Raw genomic sequence first — 23,497 nt, 5'->3', positions numbered from 1 at the left:
TTACCATATGTTCTATCAGATATTTTATTTGTATAAATCTATAATTCCACCCACCCCTCCATCTTCAAATGGTATCTCCCAGTTAGGGTAAATGTCCGAGCTTACACTGCCCCTTGAGGTGCATCTGTACCGAGCTGCTCTGCCTGAGCCGGGATTGTGTGCCATGTCCCTTCATCCTGTGTCCTATGCAGTGGTGTGGGGTTCAATTCTCTGTTCTTCTTTGGGCGGCACTGAGGTCAGACTTCAGTCAAACACATTCCAGGAGATGCCGCTACCGCCGTATCTCTGCATGCGCCTCCCCCAACCCCCACCCCCCCCCCCCAGGGAGTTGGGGCGCCGGCAGGCCTCACGCTGCCCTCTGAGGGCTGCTCATGAACAGGAGTGTCTTTTTTGGTTCCTTTATTTATGTTCCTTATCACCATACTTGTCTGTCACTGGTACCGTTTTTATATTCGTTTAAGAGATTGTTTATGGCCCTGGGAGAGCTGATGGGGATGCAGACAGACAGATGACATCAAGCAGAGGTGATATGTGTCCAACAGGCACCTGTCTCCTTGGGGCAGATGGCGCTGACAGATTGGGGAAGGCGGCTTCGTGCCTGTCGGGCTGCGACCGGTAACAGTCCCCCCCCCCCAAGAAGGTATGCTCACTGCTCTTCGAGGGCTGGGCTTCCTGTCCACTGCCGGTGGAAGTGCCGTCCGCCTTGTCATCTCAGAGGAAATTTAAAAGCCCTGGCGTTATTGAAAATAGAAATAAAAAAAAAAAAGAACACAAGTCGTGCCACAAAGCGAGTGCGCGGCCCACGAAAAGGATTATAATTAAAACGCTGGTCCGCGTGAAGGTGCCGGCGGAATTAGCTGTCACTGCCGCCGTCATTCTGCGGATGTACAGCACCGCCGCTCGCAGTGCCTGTCACTGGCTGTGGCCACCAATGCAGCTTCATCCTCGTCTTTTTAATAACGACAAGATGTTCAGGCGTGTTAGCTGGAGTGGGAGTCGCTTTGAGTAGCAATCCGTGTGTATTTAGCAAAATTAGTCGGCAGAACATAGCTGGGTTTCCTCTCTCTTTATTGTCAACATGTTTCTTGTGAGCAACACACTGATCCATGAAGGGAAGAGCTTTATTTTTTTATTTTATTTTTTAAAGTCTAATTGACTTTAGCAGATTTATGGGGGCAGGCCTGTCCACCTACACAGGAAGTCACTCCCCAGAACCTTCCATCCTGCATGTGCCCTAGGACGCTATGGATGGTGTCGCTCAGATTTTGCTGCCTCATGTTGGTAGTCAGTTTTTATTGTGATCATTATACTGCTGTCATTCTGTCTGTTGTGCATATTTATTACTTAATTGCTTACTCATTATTTTATTGCATTAAGTATATTGGATAACACTTTACTTAAGGCCACGTTCTTAGTCATTTATAAACATAATTCATAAATCATTCATAAAGAATTATAAACAAAGCTACAAATATTTATCAAAAGGCATAACATATTACAGACGCTCCTCTACTTACGAACTTTGAACGTACAAACTTTCAGACAAATTGTGTACCTTAGGCTCCTGTTTTCTGTCCGCAACACCAATTTTTTGTTGGTATGATTTTTGGCCGCTACTCCCGCCGCGCAGCAGTGTAGCGTGCGAACTCCCAGCATCTTAGTTCTTTGTACTTGCGTTTACCCTTAAAATGATGCTGAATAATGACTTATGAACATTTCAAGTTACAAACGGCCGTTCAGAACGTAACTTATTCTTAAGTAGAGGAGCGTCTGTATAGCCATGCATATTATGCATTACGAAATCTTTATGAAGCTCTCATCTATAATACACTATAGATACCTTTATAATGTATTGTAATGGTCAGTATAAGCATGAAGAATGCTTTGTGCTGCATTATAAAGGTATCTACAGTGTAGTGCATTATAGATGTGAGTAACTACAACCAGGAAAAAACTCCCAGTCAGTCTCAGTGTTCTGCACTGGTGGGAGAGCAAGCTCCTCACTTTAGACGTCATCCCTGGGAGAACCAGCAGCGCAGTGCCGGCTGTGATTAATCGGTTGGTGGGGGGGGAGGGGAGGGGGTGCGCTCTCGCTTAACCGAACACATGGGGGATCAGTGCAAAGCTGCTTCCTAAACACCTTGAAATCACATTTAAAGGAGATCAGTTTAACCTTCGCAAGAGTGTCAGATGTATATTAGATCACTGACTGTATTGTGATATATGAAAGCGTTGTATCAGATCCCATCCCCTGACACAAAGACGAGTAATTAAGTGTTAACTGGAGGCTTGGGGAACTGGATCCAGTGCAGGAGTGTTTTGAGGAATGTAGCTTTAGTCCTTTTCAGACAGTATCGATAACCTCTGTGGGTAGCATTCAAAAATAAAATTAGAAAGTAAAATTAGACAGTAAAAATCAAGGTGTGATGCTGATATACCCGGTGACCTCCACGCTGCTGGGGAGGGTGTAGCATGCATGGGGAGGGAAGGCCGCTTCTGCTTAGACCCATTGGTGATTCAGCAGCCGGAGCAGGGAGGAAGGATAAGGAGGGGAAAAAATGACAATCTGCAACAGATCTGCCTCTCATCCGTCGCAGCGCGCGAGACTTACCTCGCCGCGAGCTTTCCCGAAGTCTCCATTTGTCACTTGTCGGCTGGCGGTGGGAGGGGGGGGGGGGTGGAGGTCCTTCTCATTAGGAGCGATCCGCAGCCGCCCGTCTGTGCCCCTTTGATTATCCGCCGCACCGCGCTCTGTCATCCCAGGAGCTCCCCGGGTAGAATGCCGCGGGAGGGAAACAGCTGCCGACCTCAGGACCCGCAGAGGTGATCAAGGGCTGGCGGGGGCAGGGCATTAGCGCGTCGTTTAAGGCTTAACGAAGGGCTTTGGAATTGATTAGTCATTAAGAGGCCAAGAATAGCTACGGGGCAGGGGGGGGCAACACGAGCCAGCAGGTGGGAAAGTGGTTAAAGAACCCAGACAGGCATTAAGAAGCAGCCTTTCCCTCTGCTGGTTTGGTGAATCTTGTCGTTATGATTTCAGCAATTAAAGCGTAAATTTCCGTCAAACTCACTCAGCCCATTTTTTTGAGATTAATCAGAACCAGAAAACTTTATTGATCCCAGAGGAAATTGCTTATTAGACAGCCAGTGATAATAAAATATGTTGGGGGGGGGGGGGGGGAGTGGGCGTGTACGAAACAGCGTTGGTTCCAAACAGGACACAGCTTTTTGTTTTGTGGGACGATCCTGATATGCAGCATAAATAATGTTCGACAGCTGAAGGTGAAAACTGCTTTTAAACTGACATAAAGTAAATAAAAGTGCAACCGAACCTGAGAGGTGCGGCTCCTGACCTCACTGCATGTGAGCTAAAACGTCTGGTTTGTCCCACCATGCAGTTTGATTCAGTGGCCTGATTTGAATGGCAGGCCAGGCAGCAGCATCCTGATTTCCTCATCATATGATACGTTACGATGGAAAATTGTGTGTGTGTGTGTGTGTGGATTATGTTTATATTACATTGTAGTGACCAAATTTTCCGCACTATGTAATAAAAACCAGATTTTTGACGTTGTGGGGATCATTTTTCATGTCTGTAATGCCCATGCACGTGCGCCAACGTGTGTGTCCTGTGATGCCCGTGTATGTGGGCCAGTGTGTGTGTCCTGTGATGCCCGTGTATGCGGGCCAGTGTGTGTGTCCTGTGATGCCCGTGTGTGTGGGCCAGTGTGTGTGCCCTGTGATGGACAGGCATCTCATCCAGGGTGCCCTGAGTCTTATGCCCTCAGTCTCTCCATGATGATGTATGGGATAAGTGGATGGATCTAACTAATTTATTCTTGACAACTTTTCCTTTCCAAAAAGCCTCATACACAACTGTGTGACTTAAGCCAATACTGTCCCCTTAGCAGAAATCTTTTTCCCTTTTTTTTTGCTCTCCAGCACAAAGTTCTCTGAGTCATGGGTGGTCTGTAACAGGAATGACATTTTCAAATGTAAGTTGAACGTCTGACAGTCTGGAATGGCGAAGTCATTTTCTGACCTTATTTTGTCCCACAGTCCCACCCCAGTGCCTGAAATGTTTGTGTCCCCGTTATTGACATGTAAAGTGTAAGGTGAGGAAAATGTATTAGCTGATATATATAGACGTAGAGGGTTGAGGACTATCCCAGTGTTTCAGGGAAGGAAGCTGACAGACTGACCTGGATGGTCGAATGACGGTCGCTGCGAAAGTGGAGGTGAGTCTCACGGGCGCCTCGGCTATATTTTCGAGGCTCTCTGGGTTAAAGGCTGGTCAAAAAGGAGGGGGGGTAGCGCTCCCTGAATCAGACGTAGCTCTTTCTGTCTGGTTTCGTTTTAAGCTGTGGATCTTCTATAGGTCATTTAAGTCGGTGAATATCCGATCAGCCCTCGGAGTCCATCTCCTGTGACGGCACTGATCCCCAAACCCACTTTGTCTACAACGAAACACAGTAACGCTGCAATCTGAGTGAAAACTGACACCTTAAAGCACAAGAAATCGGTGAAATAGGATGAAATTAATTTCGAGTTATCGAATTAGCTGGCGCGCCTCGTGTTTTCTAGTTATAGTTGCGTAATCCTTGGCAAACTGAGAGAAGTAACATTATTCAGCTTCGATTTTATCCTGGAACCTACATGGCATGAAAAAAAATGGCATTCAGATAATTGGACGGTTAATTTATCTTGATTGTCAGTTAGTGAGGAGTTTTACTTCCTGCCTTTTTTGTTCTGGAAAAAAAACGGCTCTCCGAAAATACAGCGGGGCGTTATTAATGACTGCAAGGAAGCAGGCTCCTTCTTTTTCGGAAGGAATGGATGAAAAACGAAATAGGATGGGGAAGCTACTGAAGGTGACTGACTGCTCCTGCAAGGCGACCTGCCACAGCTAATAGACCCGAGATGGGCCCAGCAACCTGGGAATAGTGTAAGACTGGGGAGCTCTCGCATTTAGCGCTCCACTACTGGGGCGTTGCGGAGAAGAGCAGCCCTCATGGTGAAACCAGTTCCGCAGTGAGCAAGGGGATGTGCGACGGAGCGCTAATGCTAATTAGCCTAATGAAACGCTAATGACGATGACCGGGGCTGCGTTTCCGCAAAGATACCGCGTTGAGATTTGATTCGACGGATGGAAATGTAAATATTTGGAGCAGCCCGGATTTTAAAAAGAGATTATATGTAAATTTGATGATTGCGTCGCGTAATTATTGCTGCAGTCTGACACCAGGGGTGACGAGTCCTAATTCTGGAGGGTCACAGAATGTGCAGGTGTTTCTGCCAAATTCCAACAATTAACGTCGTCGGTGCAGAGAGGGAAGGGCAGACGCCTTCAGTTAGGGGAATAATTGGCTCGATAACATAAAGGTGCTTCCGGAAAACCTGGGGTTTGACACCCCTGATTTGTGCAGTTAGCTCTGTCATTAGCTCTTGCTAAACTCATCAGCGCACCTGCATTAATGAGAATAGGGGGGAGGACATTTATTGGTATTTTCCAAGGTATTTACAGCAGTCCTCTACGTGAGGTTCTGGCATTTCTCCTGGAGCTCTGGGTTCTCTCCTCTTTTCTTCTTCTTCTCCAAGTTGTCCCGGTGGTCGCCATTCATCTTTGGGTTCTATGGCCTCTCGGTGATCTAGTGGTTCCCCTGGAGCTCTGGGTTCTCTCCTTAGAATATGTTCCCGCTGTGCTCTCCTGGTGGCCGCCACTCTCCTTCTAGCCCCCCAGGTCAGTGTTTTGGAACAAATTTCTGGATCACTGATCCTAATGGACCAGTCTGACTTTCATAAACTACCGGTAGGGCCAAGGCTGGTGTTAAACCACTGCATTCCTCCCTGGTGTTTGCGCCACCCCCCCTATTCCTTTCTTTTTATTTCTTTCCCTCTCTTTTCCTTGCCGTGAGGTCCGTTTACCCCCCACAACCTTCTTCTCTGTTTATTTTTATTTCCTCGGACACATTTACACTCATTCCCTGCTGGCAGCCCTGGTGACATCGGTCACGGCCCATTGTAAACAGCCTCCTGCAAATTTCAGTTCCCTGTTTCTAGTTCTTTTCCTCATAAGAATATAGGCATGTTAGTTATTTTATGGTTTGCTTTTTCAGAACTACCCACTTCCCACAGCATAATAATAATAAAGCATTAAAAATGGCACAATGATAAATAATGCAATAAACAGGAAAAACTAAACTCTTCGGCTTGCTTTAAGGGTCTGATCATGTGATTTTTATATTCAAAAATGTACAGTGTCTGTCTTTTACTGGTTACTTGCCATCACTGTAGGCCACTGGAATTCAGACTCTTTTTGATAGGGCCCCTAGGGCTGATGCCTCTTACGCCCCCCCCACCCCATACACCCACAAACTTTACCTTGCAGCTCGATTAGAAGAATGTGCCCTTTTTTCCCTGCACACGGTTTTAACAGCCTTTAGGGATATTTTGGACACTGCAAGTCTATTTTTAGTATTTCTAAAGGTTGCAGTTTCAAAATAACTCTGCTCCCACCTCAAAACCCCCCACATAGTTTTTACTTCACCTGCCCCTGTCGAGTGTCATTTTCTTCATGATTCCCGCCCTCATACCCCCCCCCCCCCCCCCCCCCCCCGACCTCATAATAGAAGAGAGATGGCAGGGTGGACAGTTATCGCCGTAAATGTCAGTTTGGCCTCTTTGCCTAAGGCTGCACCTTCTTCCCTGCAAGGGGCGACGCTGAGAGCTGAGAGTGTTTGCACTCAGGCTGCAGGGCACTGTGCAGTTCCGCATAACGCACTGGCCACATGCTTCTTTCCCTGAAGAATGCGCACCGCCTTCATAATCACGTCAGCAGGCTAGCATTTATCTCGCAGCGGATGGGCCCAGTGGCCGTCCGTGGCCGGGCATCTAAACAGCCGTCCTCCTGTCTCTTTGATCCCATTGTTTGTGTGACTTTGTACGACTTTGTTTGACTGTCTTTAATGGTGAGTTTTTTAGTGGCGCACGGGGAGGGTGGCCTCCGTCGAAATCGGGCGGGATCTAAAAACACCGGGGAAGAGGGCGGCTTTATCGCGGCAAGCCGCTACAGCCCTTCACCGGTGAGCTGGTTAATGGCCCACTGCGACGCATGCCCCCCCCCTCCCATCAATTATGCAGGGGAGCGGGAGCTAGTTCACACATTTTTAACAGGCCTCTAATAAAACAACGAGAGACACACGGGCCTGGGGGGGGGGGGCTCCCCTGATCCCCCGGAGGCATCAGCAGAGGACCGATATGCTTAGTGGGATGCTTCCTTAGGGGGTCATGTGACTGCTGACTCATGGGCATGCAGGAGGATGCACCAAGGTCAGAGGGCATGGCTCAAGCTGACATCCTGACCCTGAGCAGGGCTCATAGGGGTTATGAACTCTGTGATCCTTTAAGCTTATTGTTCTGTCAGTGGTTTCGTCACAGCATGTGTTAAAGTGTTTGAATTTTGGATAATACAGGCGGAAGAAAACAAACACGATATTTGGTGCGCCCTGGCAGTTCCATGACGTGAGTCTCAGGCTACGGGTCTCCGGCATGATGAGAGGGAAACACGCCATTTGTCCCAGACAGCTGTCGCTGTCGGTGCGCGGTTTAAGGACCTGAGATTCAAGCCGCTGCCTCCATTAAGTCGTCGGTGGGAGATGCCCCCGCAGATAAAACTAACAGCACTTATCCACTTCACATTGTCTGATTGTGCTCCGTCTTGAGTTCTCCAGCGTTCTCTGTGCCAAGAACAAAAACACAAGACTAAAACTGAGGCTAAGCTCCTGAACGATGAACCCAAAACCTTTCAATTTTGTGACAATTACTGGGAATAGAGGTCAGTTTAGAGGGGCTGATATCCTGAGAGCGGAATCACTCAGTCAGGGCCGGTGAGAGCTCCTCCATCGCAAAACTGCCCTATGCTCTACGATACACTTTTTTGCTCAATCCCTGCTCCCAGTAGGGAGCAAAAATGTGGACTGTCTAGCATGGAGCTGGGAGGGAGCAAAAACATGTCTGGAGGTCCCTGAGGACCAGCTTGGGACACACTGCACTGTGCTATGGCTACGCATCAGGGTCATTTATGCATGTTAAACAACAACGTTACACACCACTGGTCCAGACCCAGGTAAGCTTCAGTGTCCTGTGCTATTTATATCCGAGTGAAACATATCTCCTGTGATGCTTACTTTCTGCTGCACTTCACTTAATTCTGGCAATGGATTGCATCCAGGCGTACATTGGTGAAGCGGAGGGCAATTTGTCTGCGATTGACCAGGATCCTGCCCGGCTTGTCCCTCTCCTTACTCCCCTTGCCTCTCATTATAAGTATCAGATCTGTTTGGATTAGCGTTTTTCCTGAACATGCTCGGATGGACATGCCACGCATGCATGCATGCCCGTGTGTGTGTGTTAGCCTTAACTCGGTCCCCTGTCCCCCCCCCCGCAGATATCCGCGGCCTGCAGAGCTTCCTGGACCAGACATCTCGGCTCGGCCTGGACGTGTCCCTGCAGCGGGTCGACAGGAACATCAGCCGCGTCTTTGCGGGCCTCTTCAGCACCATGCGCACGGAGGAACTAAATCGCTACCGGGACACGCTGCGCCGCGCCATCCTGCTGCTGAGCCCCAAAGGCGCCCAGGCCTTCATCCACCAGGTCAGCCTGCTTCTCCTACTGTTCCCCCACCCTAAGCTGCAGCACACCATGCCTCAGAAACCAAAACACCACTACATTGGGCCATCGGTATTATAATGGATGGATGGATGGATGGGTGGATGATGGATTTATGGATAGATGGACTGATGAGGGATGGATGGATGGATATATTGATGGATGGATGTATTGATTGCACATTATTCCACAGTAAGAACTTAGAAATGAATAGTATTGCATAGTGGGTTGTTCCAGTTCGGTTGTGGGCGTCCAGTTAGGCTGAGAGGAAACAACCCAGAGGTGGTCAAAATCTAGGGAAGACCATGTTGGTGATGCGAGTCTGCTTACTTGGATCAGCGACACACATGTGCACGTCACCCAGATGTGTCTCGGAGGGTTGCAGTGTTATGGAGGAACCCGCAGGTGGAGTTTCAGTGTGTGGTTAATGACATACAGCAGGCCAGGTTGTTGCGGGGCTGTCCACAGCGGGAGGGCTGTCCTCAGCGGCTCGCGGGGCTGTACACAGCGGGTCGGGGGACTATCCTCAGTAGGTCACGGGGCTGTACACAGCGGGTTGCAGGGCTGTACACAGTGGGTCATGGGGCTGTACACAGCGGGTCGCGGGGCTGTACACGGCGGGTCGCGGGGCTGTACACGGCGGGTCGCGGGACTATCCTCAGCGGGTCACGGGGCTGTACGCAGGGGGTAGTGGGGCTGTACACAGCGGGTCGCGGGGCTGTACACAGCGGGTTGCAGGGCTGTCCTCAGCGGCTCGCGGGGCTGTACACAGCGGGTCGGGGGACTATCCTCAGTAGGTCACGGGGCTGTACACAGCGGGTTGCAGGGCTGTACACAGCGGGTTGCAGGGCTGTACACAGCGGGTCGTGGGGCTGTACGCAGCGGGTCGCGGGGCTGTACGCAGTGGGTCGCGAGGCTGTACGCAGTGGGTCGCGGGGCTGTACGCAGTGGGTCGCGGGGCTGTACGCAGCGGGTCGCAGGACTATCCTCAGCGGGTCGCGGGGCTGTACGCAGCGGGTCGCGGGGCTGTACGCAGCGGGTCGCGGGGCTGTACACAGCGGGTCGCGGGACTATCCTCAGCGGGTCGCGGGGCTGTACGCAGCGGGTCGCGGAGCTGTACACAGCGGGTCGCGGGACTATCCCCAGCGGGTCGCAGGGCTGTCCGCAGGGGGTCGTGGGGCTGTCCACGGCGGGTGTCCAACCGCTCACTTATACATGCTGACACAATGGCATTGGCGACATTTTAGGAATGTGAATTTATAGAAGCTTGCGACTGTCCCGCCTGCAGTTTTCGGCTTGTGTTTCCAGTGATTTCCTGAGGAGTGACTCCTGATGATGTCAGCCTGTCAACAAAGGTTCGCTGTCCTTCTCCTCCAGTAAATTGCTGCCTCAGATGGAAGGGGGAGGTTCTGAAGACCTGGAGTTTTCACATCTCCTCCAAGAACCTCTGGTTTTCTCCTATAATACAAAGATGTGCAGCTAGGTGAACTGGCATCTCTAAATTGCCAATCGTGTCTGAGTGTGTCCTGCGATGGCCTGGCATCCCTTCTGGAGTGTCCCCCACCTCGTGCCCTGTGCCACGTGGCATAGAATCCACTGACTACAGCCACGTCCTGGATGACAAGTTAGAAGATCCATACGTTCTCCATTCTGCAGACAGTTGTCCAGTTGTTGCTGCTCATCTTCTATGAATTAGCTATCATGTTTTATAACTGTTTTATAACTAATCACAAATATTTTTTTCTGTTGTGCTTGAATTAAATCGGTGCTTGAATAATAACAGAAATAATTACACGCACAGAAACACAGAAACACATATGAACACTGCGAGCGAAACATCGTGGTGTCAGTGGTGAGGCATCATCTCCTGTGCCACTGCCACCATCGGCAAGGTAATGGGCCAAATGGGCAGCGTGCATGAAGCCGTCGGAAGTGGGAGGAGCACTCAGTATAATTGTGGAGTCTTACGCCAGCTCAGTATCCCAGTATGAGGGGAACAGAGGAGACGCGCACAGAGGAGACACACACAGAGGAGACACGCAGCAGAGGAGGTGCCCACAGAGGAGACGCCCAGCAGAGGAGGCACGCACAGAGGAGACGCGCAGCAGAGGAGGCGCGCACAGAGGAGATGCGCAGCAGAGGAGGCGCGCACAGAGGAGACGTGCAGCAGAGGAGGCGCGCACAGAGGAGACGCGCAGCAGAGGAGGCGCACACAGAGAAGGTGTTTAATGCCACATCTCTACAGCTCTGAGCCCCAAGTCCCCGGGGCCAGATGCACTCCGCCCACCGGTCTCCCTGCACATACTTAAGATGATGCGGGGTCTCCTTTGAAGGCTGTTTCAGAGTGGAGGGGAGGGAGCGATTTCACCATAAAGGCCTTCAATGACTGTTTTTAAGACAGAGCTACTTTTACGGTTTAGAGAGGCGGGCTTTTGTGTTGACTCGTGTGGCTCGGGTGGCCTGACGGCCCGACCCCCAAAACCTGCGGGGTCTCCAGCCAGCCGCGTGCAGGGGCAGCATGATGCTCCAAGCATGGCTTTCATGTTCAAAGCTGAAGCTTTAAAACGCTTTACACAGCTGCTCATCTGAAGCCTCCTTTGCCATCTCTGGCTGCTTTACAGCAAGAAAACTTGTAATTTAACGCGATCTATCTATCTATCTATCTATCTATCTATCTATCTATCTATCTATCTATCTATCTATCTATCTATCTATCTATCTATCTATCTATCTATCTATCTATCTATCTATCTATCTATCTATCTATCTATCTATCTATCTATCTATCTATCTATCTATCTATCAGTTTGCTGCACCTGGCTGGGCAACATTATTTCTAAAGAATAAATCCTAACATAAATCTGGTTTCACCTAACTTTCAGAGGAACTTCTGATGCTGGAAATAATGGATCTGTCGTTGCTGGTGAGGAGCGGCCTGCCACGGCGCCCCCACTCACACGCACCCACCCCCGTCCTGCTCGTGTGCCATCCCCGGAAGGTCACCCCATCCTTACGGAGCTTCCGGAGAGCCCCCTTCATCAGTCCCCGTCAGGCCGCGCCTTGCCGCCAGGGGCCTCGCCCCCCCCCCCCCCCTTTCCGGGCAGCACCCCCCCTCCCACTGCCCACTTCTCTTTCCCAGCCATCGTGTGGGGTGGGGGCCTGACCGATTGAGTGGCACCGGTGATCAGGCAGGCGCGGTGATGATGGATGGCAGGAGTAGGCAGGCCCTTCATCCTGGGGGGGGGGGGGGGGCACGGCTCCAGGTGGGGGGGCCTGGGCACACAGGAGAGGAGTGACAGTTTCTCATTAGGCCGGCGGCTATAGTGAGAAAATGAAGGTGGGGGGGTGGTGTTTAGAGTAATATTAGATCAGCGCTGGGGGGGCTGCTCTCAGAGCCTTCTAGTACTACACTGGCTCTTTTGACTTTTTATTTTCGTGCCTCATAAATACCATTTTCCAGACGACCGTCCTGTATATGTGCGACATTTTTCCGTAACTGAAGACGGCATTTAGGAGCTGCGATTCTTCCTCAGCATCACGTGACCGTCAACGTGAAGGAATTTTAAAGCCATCCAAGGGTGGGGGGGGATAAGATCGAGCTTCCAGAGACCTCCATAAAAACAGTCCCGCTAAGAGTGACCAAGCCCACCAGATGTTACCAGAGGGGAAACGAGTCCTGCAGGTTAACGGACTGAAGCGCCGGAGACCTAACATCACGGGAAACGTCTTACTTTAAAATCCCGCGGCCCAGATGCGGGCTGACAGCCAATGAGCCTCTGTGGACAGACTGGCGCATCTGCCGAAAACTCAATGAAGTTAAAGCCGATGGAAAGGCCAGCGAGCCGCTACTCACACAGCGATGCGCCCTGTTTATGTTCCTGCTGCTGAAACGCTTCTGAGTGCAGCGTCAGATGAAATGTCTCCATGCTGAGAGAGCCGCTGCTGATCGAACGTGTCTGGAAACGTCACGCGGACAGACCCGCAGACACGCATCCAACCGACTCAATGCAAATGTCCTCAGGAGGAAAAAGTGCCGTCCTTTGCTGCTGGCCCCCATTGGCAATATGCTTCTCTGTGTGGTAATAAACAATGGGGCACTGAATTAATACCACTCTGCAGATCCCTGTGATAGGCAGGGTGTTGCAGGGGGCACTGTGCAGCTCAGCGGGCATAAATGTTGTGCCTCCGACTGGTAGGTTGTCGGTTCAAGTCCCAGGGTTGGCTAAGTGGTTGAACCCTTGAGCAAGAGCCTTAACACGAAGTTGCTCCAGCAACAGTCTGACTCTGCTTTCATCCAAAAATATATATAAAGCGCCTGCTCTGTAAATGTAAAAATGATCGCTGTAGAACGAGCTCCCTGCCTACCTAGATTCTGGGTAAAATTTGTGCAACTCGCAAGAACTGAGCCAGCGTGGAAAAATCGTCCACGGATCTTTGGTTGCATGAGTACTGTGCGACTCCGGAACTCCAGAAGGGAATATGTAGGTGAGAAAGGGAGCTGTAACGTGTAGTGCGAATGGCTAATGGTCGCTCTCCCCTTACAGTTAGCCTCTGCCTGTCTCCAGCAAGTAGCAAACTTGATGTGTGAGAAGTAGGACACCAGTGCACCCGCTGGCAATTACCAAAGCCTGTGGTGAGTGGGGTGCAGGCGTTTGAGACCCGTGTAACATATGACCAAAAACCTTGTTCCTGAGTTTCGAAGGATGTTTAAATTTAACTAAGGCAAACAAACAGGAATTTGTTAGTATGCTTCATTTTTTCTGCCCAATCTACTGCTGGATGGAGTGACCATTTTTAGAAGGAAGATGATACACAAATGTCTTCTGCCCGGAGGGTTCTGACATGCGAAGCCCAGCATTCTGTTTGTCAGCCTTTTCTTTATTCCTGGTGTATTGTGGAAGTGCTTGTATTATGGGGACTGGGGACTTATTGCTCCGTGAGCAGTATGAATGAATGGCTCTGGGTTATGATGTCATAATGGAGGTGTGAGGTTGCCAGGTAATGGCCTGGCTCATTCATTCATCACCCAGGGAGTTAAACAAAGGCCTATCACTCCCTCCATGGTCTAGTCCAGTCCCCACACTGCAATCAAAACAGACTGGGGCCTCATTAGGCTTGGCCGCGGGCATCGGTGCCGGGAGATTGTGACTATGGCGGCCATCCGTCGGACACCAATCCAGATCAAAGATAGTTACTGTGTCTGGTGAATTTATTTCATGTCCCAGGGAGTGTTCCTGAATGCCCTTCCTGTACAGTAAATTTATGACATTTTTAAGGAGGAAGTGGGTGACGCTGTAATAGTGATTACTTATTGAATAAACAAATAGCTGGCTGATGAACTTTCACAATATTCTGCAATTGTGCTGGGTGGCATGTGTCTCTGTGGGTTGGGAGAGTGTGCCCATGATCACCGGGTCGCTGGTTCGAATCCTGTAACTGACTAAGCGACTATCTCCCCTGTACCCTTGGGCTAGTTCCTTAACCCCAGCTGGTCCATGGGTGCCTGATGTTGCTCTGGGATCCTTCCTTGTACAAAAGTGTCAGCTACATAAATACTGTAAATGTTGATTGTAAATCTACCAAGCATCAAATCCCTCACAGAATATTATGTGCAAATAACATTCAAGTTATTCGCTTTAGACACAGAGATTAGACACAGATCATTACAAGCTGTATCTGTTCTGTTGCTGTTTTTTAGCGTTGGCTACATCTGCAAGTCTTTGGGGAAAATCAAAATAAAATATTAATTATAACAGCTTAATCATACAGCATGTAGCAAGTTTCCTGGTTGTACTGTAGTCTATAACACGTTCAGCCATTTCTTTCTATGAGAGAAAAAATCTTTTTAAACAATTAACCCTAAGTAACAGTAGGCAAATGATAATTTCGGGTGAATAACGTGCTAAGAGTGACTCCCTGAAAAAACACCATTGCCCTTTTGTACTGACTCATACTCCCAGGAATTCGCTGAATTAAAATCCAGAGAACATTGATTAACACCAAAAGCAGCAGATTTACACAGTGCAGATGAAAGGGGCTGGACCCTCCCTACCCACAAATCACATCTCACAAATCCTGTCTCACCTCTGCCCATGATGACTGAAACCTTAAGTATAAACCGCCAAACTGGAGAGAACAGGAACTGACTGAATGGCCCCAAACAGGAAGTGACTGAATGGTCCCGAACAGGACGTGACTGGATGGTCCCTAACAGGAAGTGACTGTATGGTCCCGAACAGGAAGTGACTGGATGGTCCCTAACAGGAAGTGACTGTATGGTCCCTAACAGGAAGTGACTGGATGATCCCTAACTGGAAGTGACTGGGTGGTCCCTAACAGGAAGTGACTGGATGATCCCTAACAGGAAGTGACTGGATGGTCCCTAACCGGACGTGACTGGATGGTCCCTAACAGGAAGTGACTGGATGGTCCCTAACAGGAAGTGACTGGATGGTCCCTAACAGGAAGTGACTGTATGGTCCCGAACAGGAAGGGACTCCATGGTCCCTAACAGGAAGTGACTGAATGGCCCTGAACGGGACGTGACTGTATGGTCCCTAACAGGAAGTGACTGAATGGCCCTGAACAGGAAGTGACTGGATGGCCCCGAACAGGACGTGACTGGATGGTCCCTAACAGGAAGTGACTGTATGGTCCCGAACAGGAAGTGACTGGATGGTCCCTAACAGGAAGTGACTGTATGGTCCCTAACAGGAAGTGACTGGATGATCCCTAACTGGAAGTGACTGGGTGGTCCCTAACAGGAAGTGACTGGATGATCCCTAACAGGAAGTGACTGGATGGTCCCTAACCGGACGTGACTGGATGGTCCCTAACAGGAAGTGACTGGATGGTCCCTAACAGGAAGTGACTGGATGGTCCCTAACAGGAAGTGACTGTATGGTCCCGAACAGGAAGGGACTCCATGGTCCCTAACAGGAAGTGACTGAATGGCCCTGAACGGGACGTGACTGTATGGTCCCTAACAGGAAGTGACTGAATGGCCCTGAACAGGAAGTGACTGGATGGCCCCGAACAGGACGTGACTGGATGGTCCCGAACAGGAAGTGACTGAATGGCCCCGAGCAGGAAGTGACTGGATGGTCCCGAACAGGACGTGACTGGATGGTCCCGAACAGGAAGTGACTGGATGGTCCCGAACAGGACGTGACTGGATGGTCCGGAAACGAGCGGGCGGTGGGATTGAGATTCGTGCCCGAACTTCTGACACAGTTGTTATATGGGGCATTGCCTTTTGTCTTTCTGTACGTGACATGGGGTGGAGCCACATATAGGTAGGCACCGGGCTTGCTGCGTGGCTAATTAGCTTGGATGGCGATATGCGAAAGCATAGCTGTAGTAGCTAACGCTGTATCCAAAGCTGAGGTAGAGAAGACAAGTGAGAAGACAACAAGAGGAAGTAAACTTCTGTAGGGCAGTCAGAGGTCAGGCCCACAGGCCGACCTTTCGATACGGGTCCTGTCCACGTTTCGGGCGTGGCCTGGGAGCTGTCTGTGATAAGCGGCACCCCTGCTGCCCCCCTGATCCCCAGTCGGCTGCCTTGTGCTGTTTATCTAGTTAGCTGTCTGCTCTTATCATATCCCCGCGGCCTGTGGTCCCTCACTCCACCGGCCCCCTCCCCATTATCCGTCCTCTAGATTCCATTTTTCTCTCAGTGCTCTGTGGAAATCGGGTCTCCGGAACAGTCATCTGTCTCTGTCTGGACTCTCGTCCTCCCACATCCCCCGCTCCCCCCCCTTCCCCTCCCCTCCTCGAACATGCACACACACCAGTTCATGCTACTTTTCCAAGGCTGCAGCGTGGATTTTCCTGGTCCTGCCAAAAGATGGTGACCTTTGGCTTGTGCAATCATGTAGAGGAGCCCCACGGGTCTCAGGGGAATTATGGGTTCTCCTTGATTGCTCCTGCATGTCCAGCTGGCTGAACAGTGAGGGTGATGGTGGATTGTGGGTAGTGATCCTTTAAAGAGTGCGGGAGCGCTAAGCATCTCTCCTTTCCCCACCTGCCGCTGGGTCTAGCCACTTCCTGTTGTGTCCAACGAGGTGATTTATACTCTGTTTCAGTAATCATCCATCCATCCAATGATTGTTTATACTCCCTGTTTCAGCCATGACCCATCCATCCAACAACAGTTTATACACCCTGTTTCAGTCATCACCCGTTCATTCAATGATTGTTTATACTTCCTGTTTCAAGTTCCTCTCATCCATACAACTACAGCTTAGACGTCCTGTTTTGGTAATCATCCCTTGATCCAGCAGTAGTTTATCATCTCCTATTTCAGTCATCACCCATCCATCCAATGATGGATGCATAATGACTGAAGCAGAAAGTATAATCTATGGAGCTGGACAAAAGACAAAGTGGCTTGATGGTCTCAAGGTGGCCAGGCAGCAGGATCTCCATGGAGCAATGCTCTCCTCCTCCCCTCGCACCAGATGCTGATGTTGAGATATACTCCATAAGAACAGAACACGCATGCATATTTCAAATGGACATATATATTTTATTTGTATGCAGCTATTTAAGACTAAAGAAGGATTTAGGTGATGGGTGCTTAAGCTGATACATTATCAGAGTTTCTGCTAATATGAATGGTCTGCTGAAGGCTTCTCTTGAATAAATTGGCCTCATACGAGTAAATCCCTCAAGGCAAAAAAAGCGCATCCATGACATTCTCTGGGAGGTAAGAGACTTTTTGTTTGTCGTTCTGTTCCTGAAAAAACTACCTTTATTGATTCGCGGGCTTTTTAATGGAGATGTTGCACCGTATCTTTGTGAAAGAGCTCAGACAAAAAAAATCATCATTGCCGTCGTAATGATTGGAGTCATTTCCCTCCAGGCCTTCATTTACACCCAGGGTTAATTAAGCAGGCTAGCGGTAGCCAGCGTGTGCACGATCTCACTAAGCATGGAGTGAAATCTCAGCACAGCCCATCCTTGGAACCCAAGGCTATGTTCTCAATGTATACAAATATGCCTGAAAAATATGCATAATGCAGTGTCATTGTTTTAATTCCTGTGTTTAAAATGTCTTGTGCATTTTTAATGTTTCGTATTTATTTTTTGGTTGCTGTCCTGTGGATGGGCTGTGACATTTATTCACCCTTTATGAGTTTGTCTGTTGAAAAATCATTCCACCCAGCAGTGACCCCTACAGGTCATTGATGGTCATTGCAAAATGTCCCCCAGGGTTTTTCTCCTGTGGTGCTGTTCAATGAATAGGAGGGGCTGCACAACCGTTGCTGTGCTGTTCATGGTCAGGTTCTATGTCTGACCGGTTCTCGATATACCCGGATATGCGCATATAAACTTATAATCATGTAAATGATTTTGCTTTTGAATAAGTGCCCACATTTATCCTCCCGATATATTACATTTACGGTTATGGTAGTCGGGATGGAATAATTGGAGTCACTCTGAGAATTGAAACGGTAAATGGTTGGGGCTGTGGATGGATTTGGGGGTTTGTGGGGGGCAGGAGCAAGTCTGCCTTCTCCAGAATAGCAGGAACAGAGTTTAGCCATGATTGTTCACCCAAGCACTCACACTCCTGGGCACTCCCTTTTCATCTCTCTGTCTGTCTCTCTCTCTCTCGCTCTCTTTCTCTCTCACACACACACAAACACACATACAGAAACACAAACACACACACACACACACGCAGATTAAAGATTTATGATAAGAATTATCTCATCTGAATCTTAAACTTCTGCCACAAGCAGATTTATGCTTTCAAAGTAAACTTCACAGCCCTTCATCCGTCAGGTCAATTTCAGAAATGTTTTTGTCCCCGATGGTGGCGATCAGCAGGTTTTTCCACCACCACCTCCCCCCCCCCCACCCCAGCCAGGATTGTCACCCTGCAGTAGACAGGAAGGGAAGCTGGGATCTTTTCGGGAATCGTGCCATGTGACAACAGGGGAATGTGGGGGGGGGGGGGGGTGACATGTGCCTGGCCGCCACCTCTATCCTGTCACCCGCATGACAGGACAGGTTCCCCGGCACCGTGTGTGTGTGTGTGTGTGTGTGTGTGTGTGTGTGGGGGGGGGTCTCTTTTGTGATTTAATGCCTTGCCCATTGGGGGTTGGGGGCTCCCGATCAGGACAGGCCGGGTGAGCTGTGGGTTGCTAGCGTGCTCTCAGTCACGCTTTGTTGGCAGCTGACGGATCCCGGACCGGCCTGGCTCCGGCTCTGCCCGAACCTCCCCTTGCCAAGTCAATAAAAACGCGATTAAGATGATTCCCATGGAGTCCGGATTTATGGACGCTGCCGCGGCCCCGAGGTCCCGGCGATAAAATCGATGCTGCAGTGATGCGGATCGTGACTCGGCTTCTGTGCGACGCTTTAAAGATCAGAGGCTCACTGATAGCGTTAGTGGTTCTGATACGGACCAGGGAGCCAGTGTCAGTCCACAGCTGGGGTGAACTGAGTCAGTTCTGTCTGTCGCCGTGGACTTACCTTACATTGCGTCATTGAGGATATATTTGAAATCTCAAAAAAGCATGTGTTTATTGTTAGAATGGAGAGTGTACCATTTAAAGGGAATGTCAAAATAAAGGGGATGACAGTCAGGGACATTAATGCACTTTTTCTAATCCAGCGATGACTCTGGGTGATCAAACCAACTTCGACACACCTAATGACCCATATGAGTCAGCCACTCCTGTGTTTTAATACTTGAGATAAATGTTCCATTTAGCCAAACGCTTGTGAGCGAGCGAGAGCATCCGTTTCCATTGGCCATTATTGTTATGCATCATTAAAAAGACGTTTCTTGCTCTTATAGAGTGCTGTTTGCACATTGCTAATTTCTTTTCAGTGATTGCATCAATTTGTTCATTAGCATTGTTTTAATTTCGTAAGGGAAGTGCAATCGATCCATTGAACCTGCAGCGAGGGTAATCTCCTTACCTCTTTATAATGGCGCTTAGAAAGTCAATGCCCGTCATCGGTAAACATCGACCGGATGCTATTAGTCGCCATTACTGCCACACTATAGCTGTACAGAGGATTCCAGAAACAGGCAGTCGGTAGCCAGAACCGGGTAGGACAGGATTTTTTTTTTAATAGCCAATAATAAGTTTTGAAATGGGGATTGACAGGGAAGGGGGCACTCTGGAGGCCAATCAGCTTTCAGATGGCCCTGGGGACTCACCCCTAGGGAAGGGCTCCCACTGATAGACTTTGCACTGTCTTTACCCTACTGGGACGAAGACTCATTCGCATCCCACGATTCCCCACGTCAACACTTTGGGCACCATCTGGGATTGAGTTCCCGTCCTTCCGATCTCGGCGGGCTTCCCTCGAGACACGAGTGACGACCATGTGACCTGGGTGTGAGGGAAGAGCTTCAATATCAGCATCCAAAAAAGATGCCATTGGATGAGATGTTACACTAAATGCAGGCCCCCTGTCTTGCAGAGGGGCAAACTGGGGAAGTTGTCGCATGTTTAGATGGGGGCGCAGTTGATGTTATTTTGTTCCATTTAGTTTATGTGCGATGGGCCTGCGTACATGAAAAGACCAGTCTCCTGATGCGGGAGGGTTAGGGTCATGTGCATTAACGGGCCTCAGTATCACTGTCTGTCAGGACCCCCAGTGACGCCGATGTCCATACGGTCCATCCACATTGCCTCCAAAATACGATGTCTCAGCAGGGTGCCCCGCGGAGAGTTGTGTCCCTCGCTAAAAACGGACGCCTCCATAAATGAGTAAAACTGGCAGCGTCGACCGCAAAAGTTCCTCGCAATAAAGCTGTCTGTAAAGTAATTGTATAATATTTCTCAATTCGAGGCTCGGGCTGGTGAGGTTGGCGGCTGTTTGGCGGGAACAGCAGGCCGTTAACCTGACTGGACGGGTATAATCTAACGGCTGTGAAAGAGGGAAGACGCGGAATTGCGGAACTGCGTTATGGGCCTGCCCGCTTTAGTCTGAGATTGGATCTGGGCCGCTGTAATTCGTGGGATAGTTGACCTTCGTAATATTGCAGCAATAGGACCTGCAGTGTGTTTCTATAATGGTGTTATGGAAGGCTGCCCATGTTCAGTTGATCTGAGTTCCCGCTTTGGTAATCCACCGAAGTCTACTCTGTTTTCTACTTGGTACTGGGCACAGATTAAACATCTGCAGCCTCTCCATCGGCATGTGCTTGAGGTGGGGGGGAGGGGTGCAGGAGTGTGCGTGTGGGGGGCGGGGGGGTGTAGGGTGCCGACACCCAGCGACTGCAAGGACGTTTCCGGAACACATCCCTGACGAATCAGCATTAATCTCCTTCCCCCAGCTGTCCCGTGCGAGCGGTCGTCTCCGAGCGCTCCTTCTCGCCACCATGTGGCGCGGGGACGTCGCCAGCTGTGCGTAGCACCTTCAGCGGGGGGGGTGAAGCACCGAAGCCACGGTGGCTAATTAGGCTCCTCCCACATTTCATGACCTGTCCCCAAACTCAATGTTCTGCTCAAATTCTTTGCCTGTTTTCCCTGTTTCCTCTCTGATCAAACCCTAATGATTCTCAAACGCTTTATTGCCATTCATATAAGCACAAGTACTTGCTTGCAAACCTCCCTGCAGATTCAAACAACATTGATGACAATAAATAGGAACAATAAATAGCAAATACCAGAATAGTGCGAGCAAAAAAAAAAATACGTAATGTCATATGAGTAGGACAAACTTCTCAGTGCGCCTTGAACATTCTAATGCTGTACAGAGGTGTTTCCCAATCCGGTCCTCAGGCACCCATAGACAGTCCACATTTTTGCCTCTTCCCAGCTCCTGGAAAGGGCGTCGAGAGACGTTGACCTCACACAGTCCATCCCACTGGGTTGCGGAGCTGTCTCACCCCGAGGACGTCTTCGCAGTACGTCGGCTCACTCCTCGCACTCCAGTTTGTTGAGTCGCCCACTTACAGGCGAGCGCCAAAGGTTGCTGACTGTGAGGTTTTAATCAGTCAGGCCCCAGCTCCTTTGGGAGCAAGGGGTGTTAACTGACAGCTGCTCCACGCGACAGTGACACGCCATTCCTCAGCATGAGCTTCGGTAGCCGCTAATTGGGCAACGTCGCGAGGTTAGCGTCTCTCGATTGCCGCCGTCTCCTCGAAAACACGCCGCTGTCTGTGATCCAGTACCGCAGTGGTTCCCAATCCGGTCCTTGGCGAGCCCCCCCTGAGTCCACATTTTTGCTCTCTCCCAGCTCCTTGTCAGACAGTCCACATTGTTGATCCCTTACTGGGAGCTGGGAGGAAGCAAAAACATGGACTGTCTGAGAGTCCACGAGGACCGGATTGGAAAGCAGAGCTGTACCCTATCTTGCTAAAAACTCAGTACCTGTGTTAATTCCATGTGGGTTTTTATAGGAGGGTGAAGGGGCAGGGAGCATGTGTGCAGTCATTCTGTCTTAATGTAACTGAATTCTTTCGAGTTGCTCCTCACTGTAGTGCCATTTCGCCTCCCTGTGAGCGATTCCCCGTCCTGCCATGATGTGGTACATTAGAGTACGACGCAATTTAAATGTTGATGGTGATGAGCTGGCACTTATCGTGCCGGGGATGTGACACACGGCACTGTACCAAGCACGGCCGCTTCACTGGATGTGCCCTTTAAAGCTTGATGTGATTTAAAAACAAGGGGCCGCTTCTGTTCCCTTCGGGGTGGCCTTGCATGCACTAACCCCTCCCTCCGCCTCCCTCCGCTGCCCCCCACGTCCGGGGGTACGTTTACGCTGCATCTCCATCGTGAGTGCGTCACTGCTAATCCGAGCCGCCCAAGGTGCCCCTGTACATCTCAAAAATGAACCCTGCAGAATTTCCATCACCTTGCGAAGGTAACTGGCTGGTCAGGCAAGTGCAGACGGCGGCGTCTCTCAGCTGCCGACACCAACCCGCTGCTCTATCGCCCGTAACTGAGTTTGAATGAAAAATGTCTGACCTAAGCTTACAGCTCTGGCCATTTGATACAGCTCAATTTGTCACTGGTTTAGTGATCACTTTCACAGGAACAACAGCATGGGCCTGAACCAACAACCCAGCGTGGATTCATTAACCATCAATCTGCATCCGATGGGATGAAAATTCATCACAGACGCTCGCTGGCCTTTTTAGCGTGATTGACAGAGATTCCCAGAAAGCGCCGCAACCGCTATCAGTAGCTACGCCATCGAAACAAGCCCATCTACATCAGATCTGTTTAGCTTGCAGGTGCTACATGAATCCGAGACAAAAGGCAGGTTTAAAAGCCAAATTTGGATAAGTGCCTCTTTCCCGACTGCCTGCCAATCGCAGCCTGCGCTCCTAGACCTATGCGCTCGTTAGCCATGTTTCTGAAGGAAAGCAGAAAATATATAGTATTCCTTTTCATCCTTTCATCCCACGTGGGGAAAAACAAATCCCCCCATTGTGGATCTGCGGATGATGTTTGAAGACTTTAGCAGGATTACGTGAGCAGGGCTTGAGTATGATGGTTTTACATTCCCTTCGTCTGATTTCAAATCCAAGCTATCAGTTAGCTTCCGATTTCATGTACGAGTCTGAATTTATCGGTTTAATCCCTACCGGACGTTTTATAAGCTTTTATACTGATTTGCGCGTTATCAAAGCTTTTATTAAAATATATGACTCATGCAGCATCATTTAATTGTGAATTTTACCGTTAATTGTTATAATACGCGCCATCTGCCATTGGTGTTACAGCGCTGCGTCGTAAAAAGGCACGAAGCCGGAATACCTCCCAGGCACGGACTCGCTGTTGCAGATGATCTCGACTCGGAATGATGAAGTGACTTTTAATGCATTTCTGCGCAGTGAATTTTCATTATC

General features: G+C 49.7%; 1 protein-coding gene across 2 annotated transcripts in view; it reads left to right on the top strand.

The window, feature by feature from the left end:
- Positions 1-23,497, top strand: part of grid1b (glutamate receptor, ionotropic, delta 1b) — a 248,834-nt gene that overhangs the window by 143,624 nt on the left and 81,713 nt on the right. For both annotated transcript variants that reach the window (XM_048986745.1, XM_048986746.1), the window contains exon 4: positions 8,447-8,652. In XM_048986745.1, the coding sequence (XP_048842702.1) occupies positions 8,447-8,652 (206 nt within the window). The remainder of the gene's footprint in view (positions 1-8,446; positions 8,653-23,497) is intronic.

Source organism: Brienomyrus brachyistius, chromosome 20 (genome assembly GCF_023856365.1).
Source record: "Brienomyrus brachyistius isolate T26 chromosome 20, BBRACH_0.4, whole genome shotgun sequence".
NCBI lineage: Eukaryota > Metazoa > Chordata > Actinopteri > Osteoglossiformes > Mormyridae > Brienomyrus > Brienomyrus brachyistius.
This window is presented reverse-complemented; position numbering and strand designations above follow the sequence as displayed.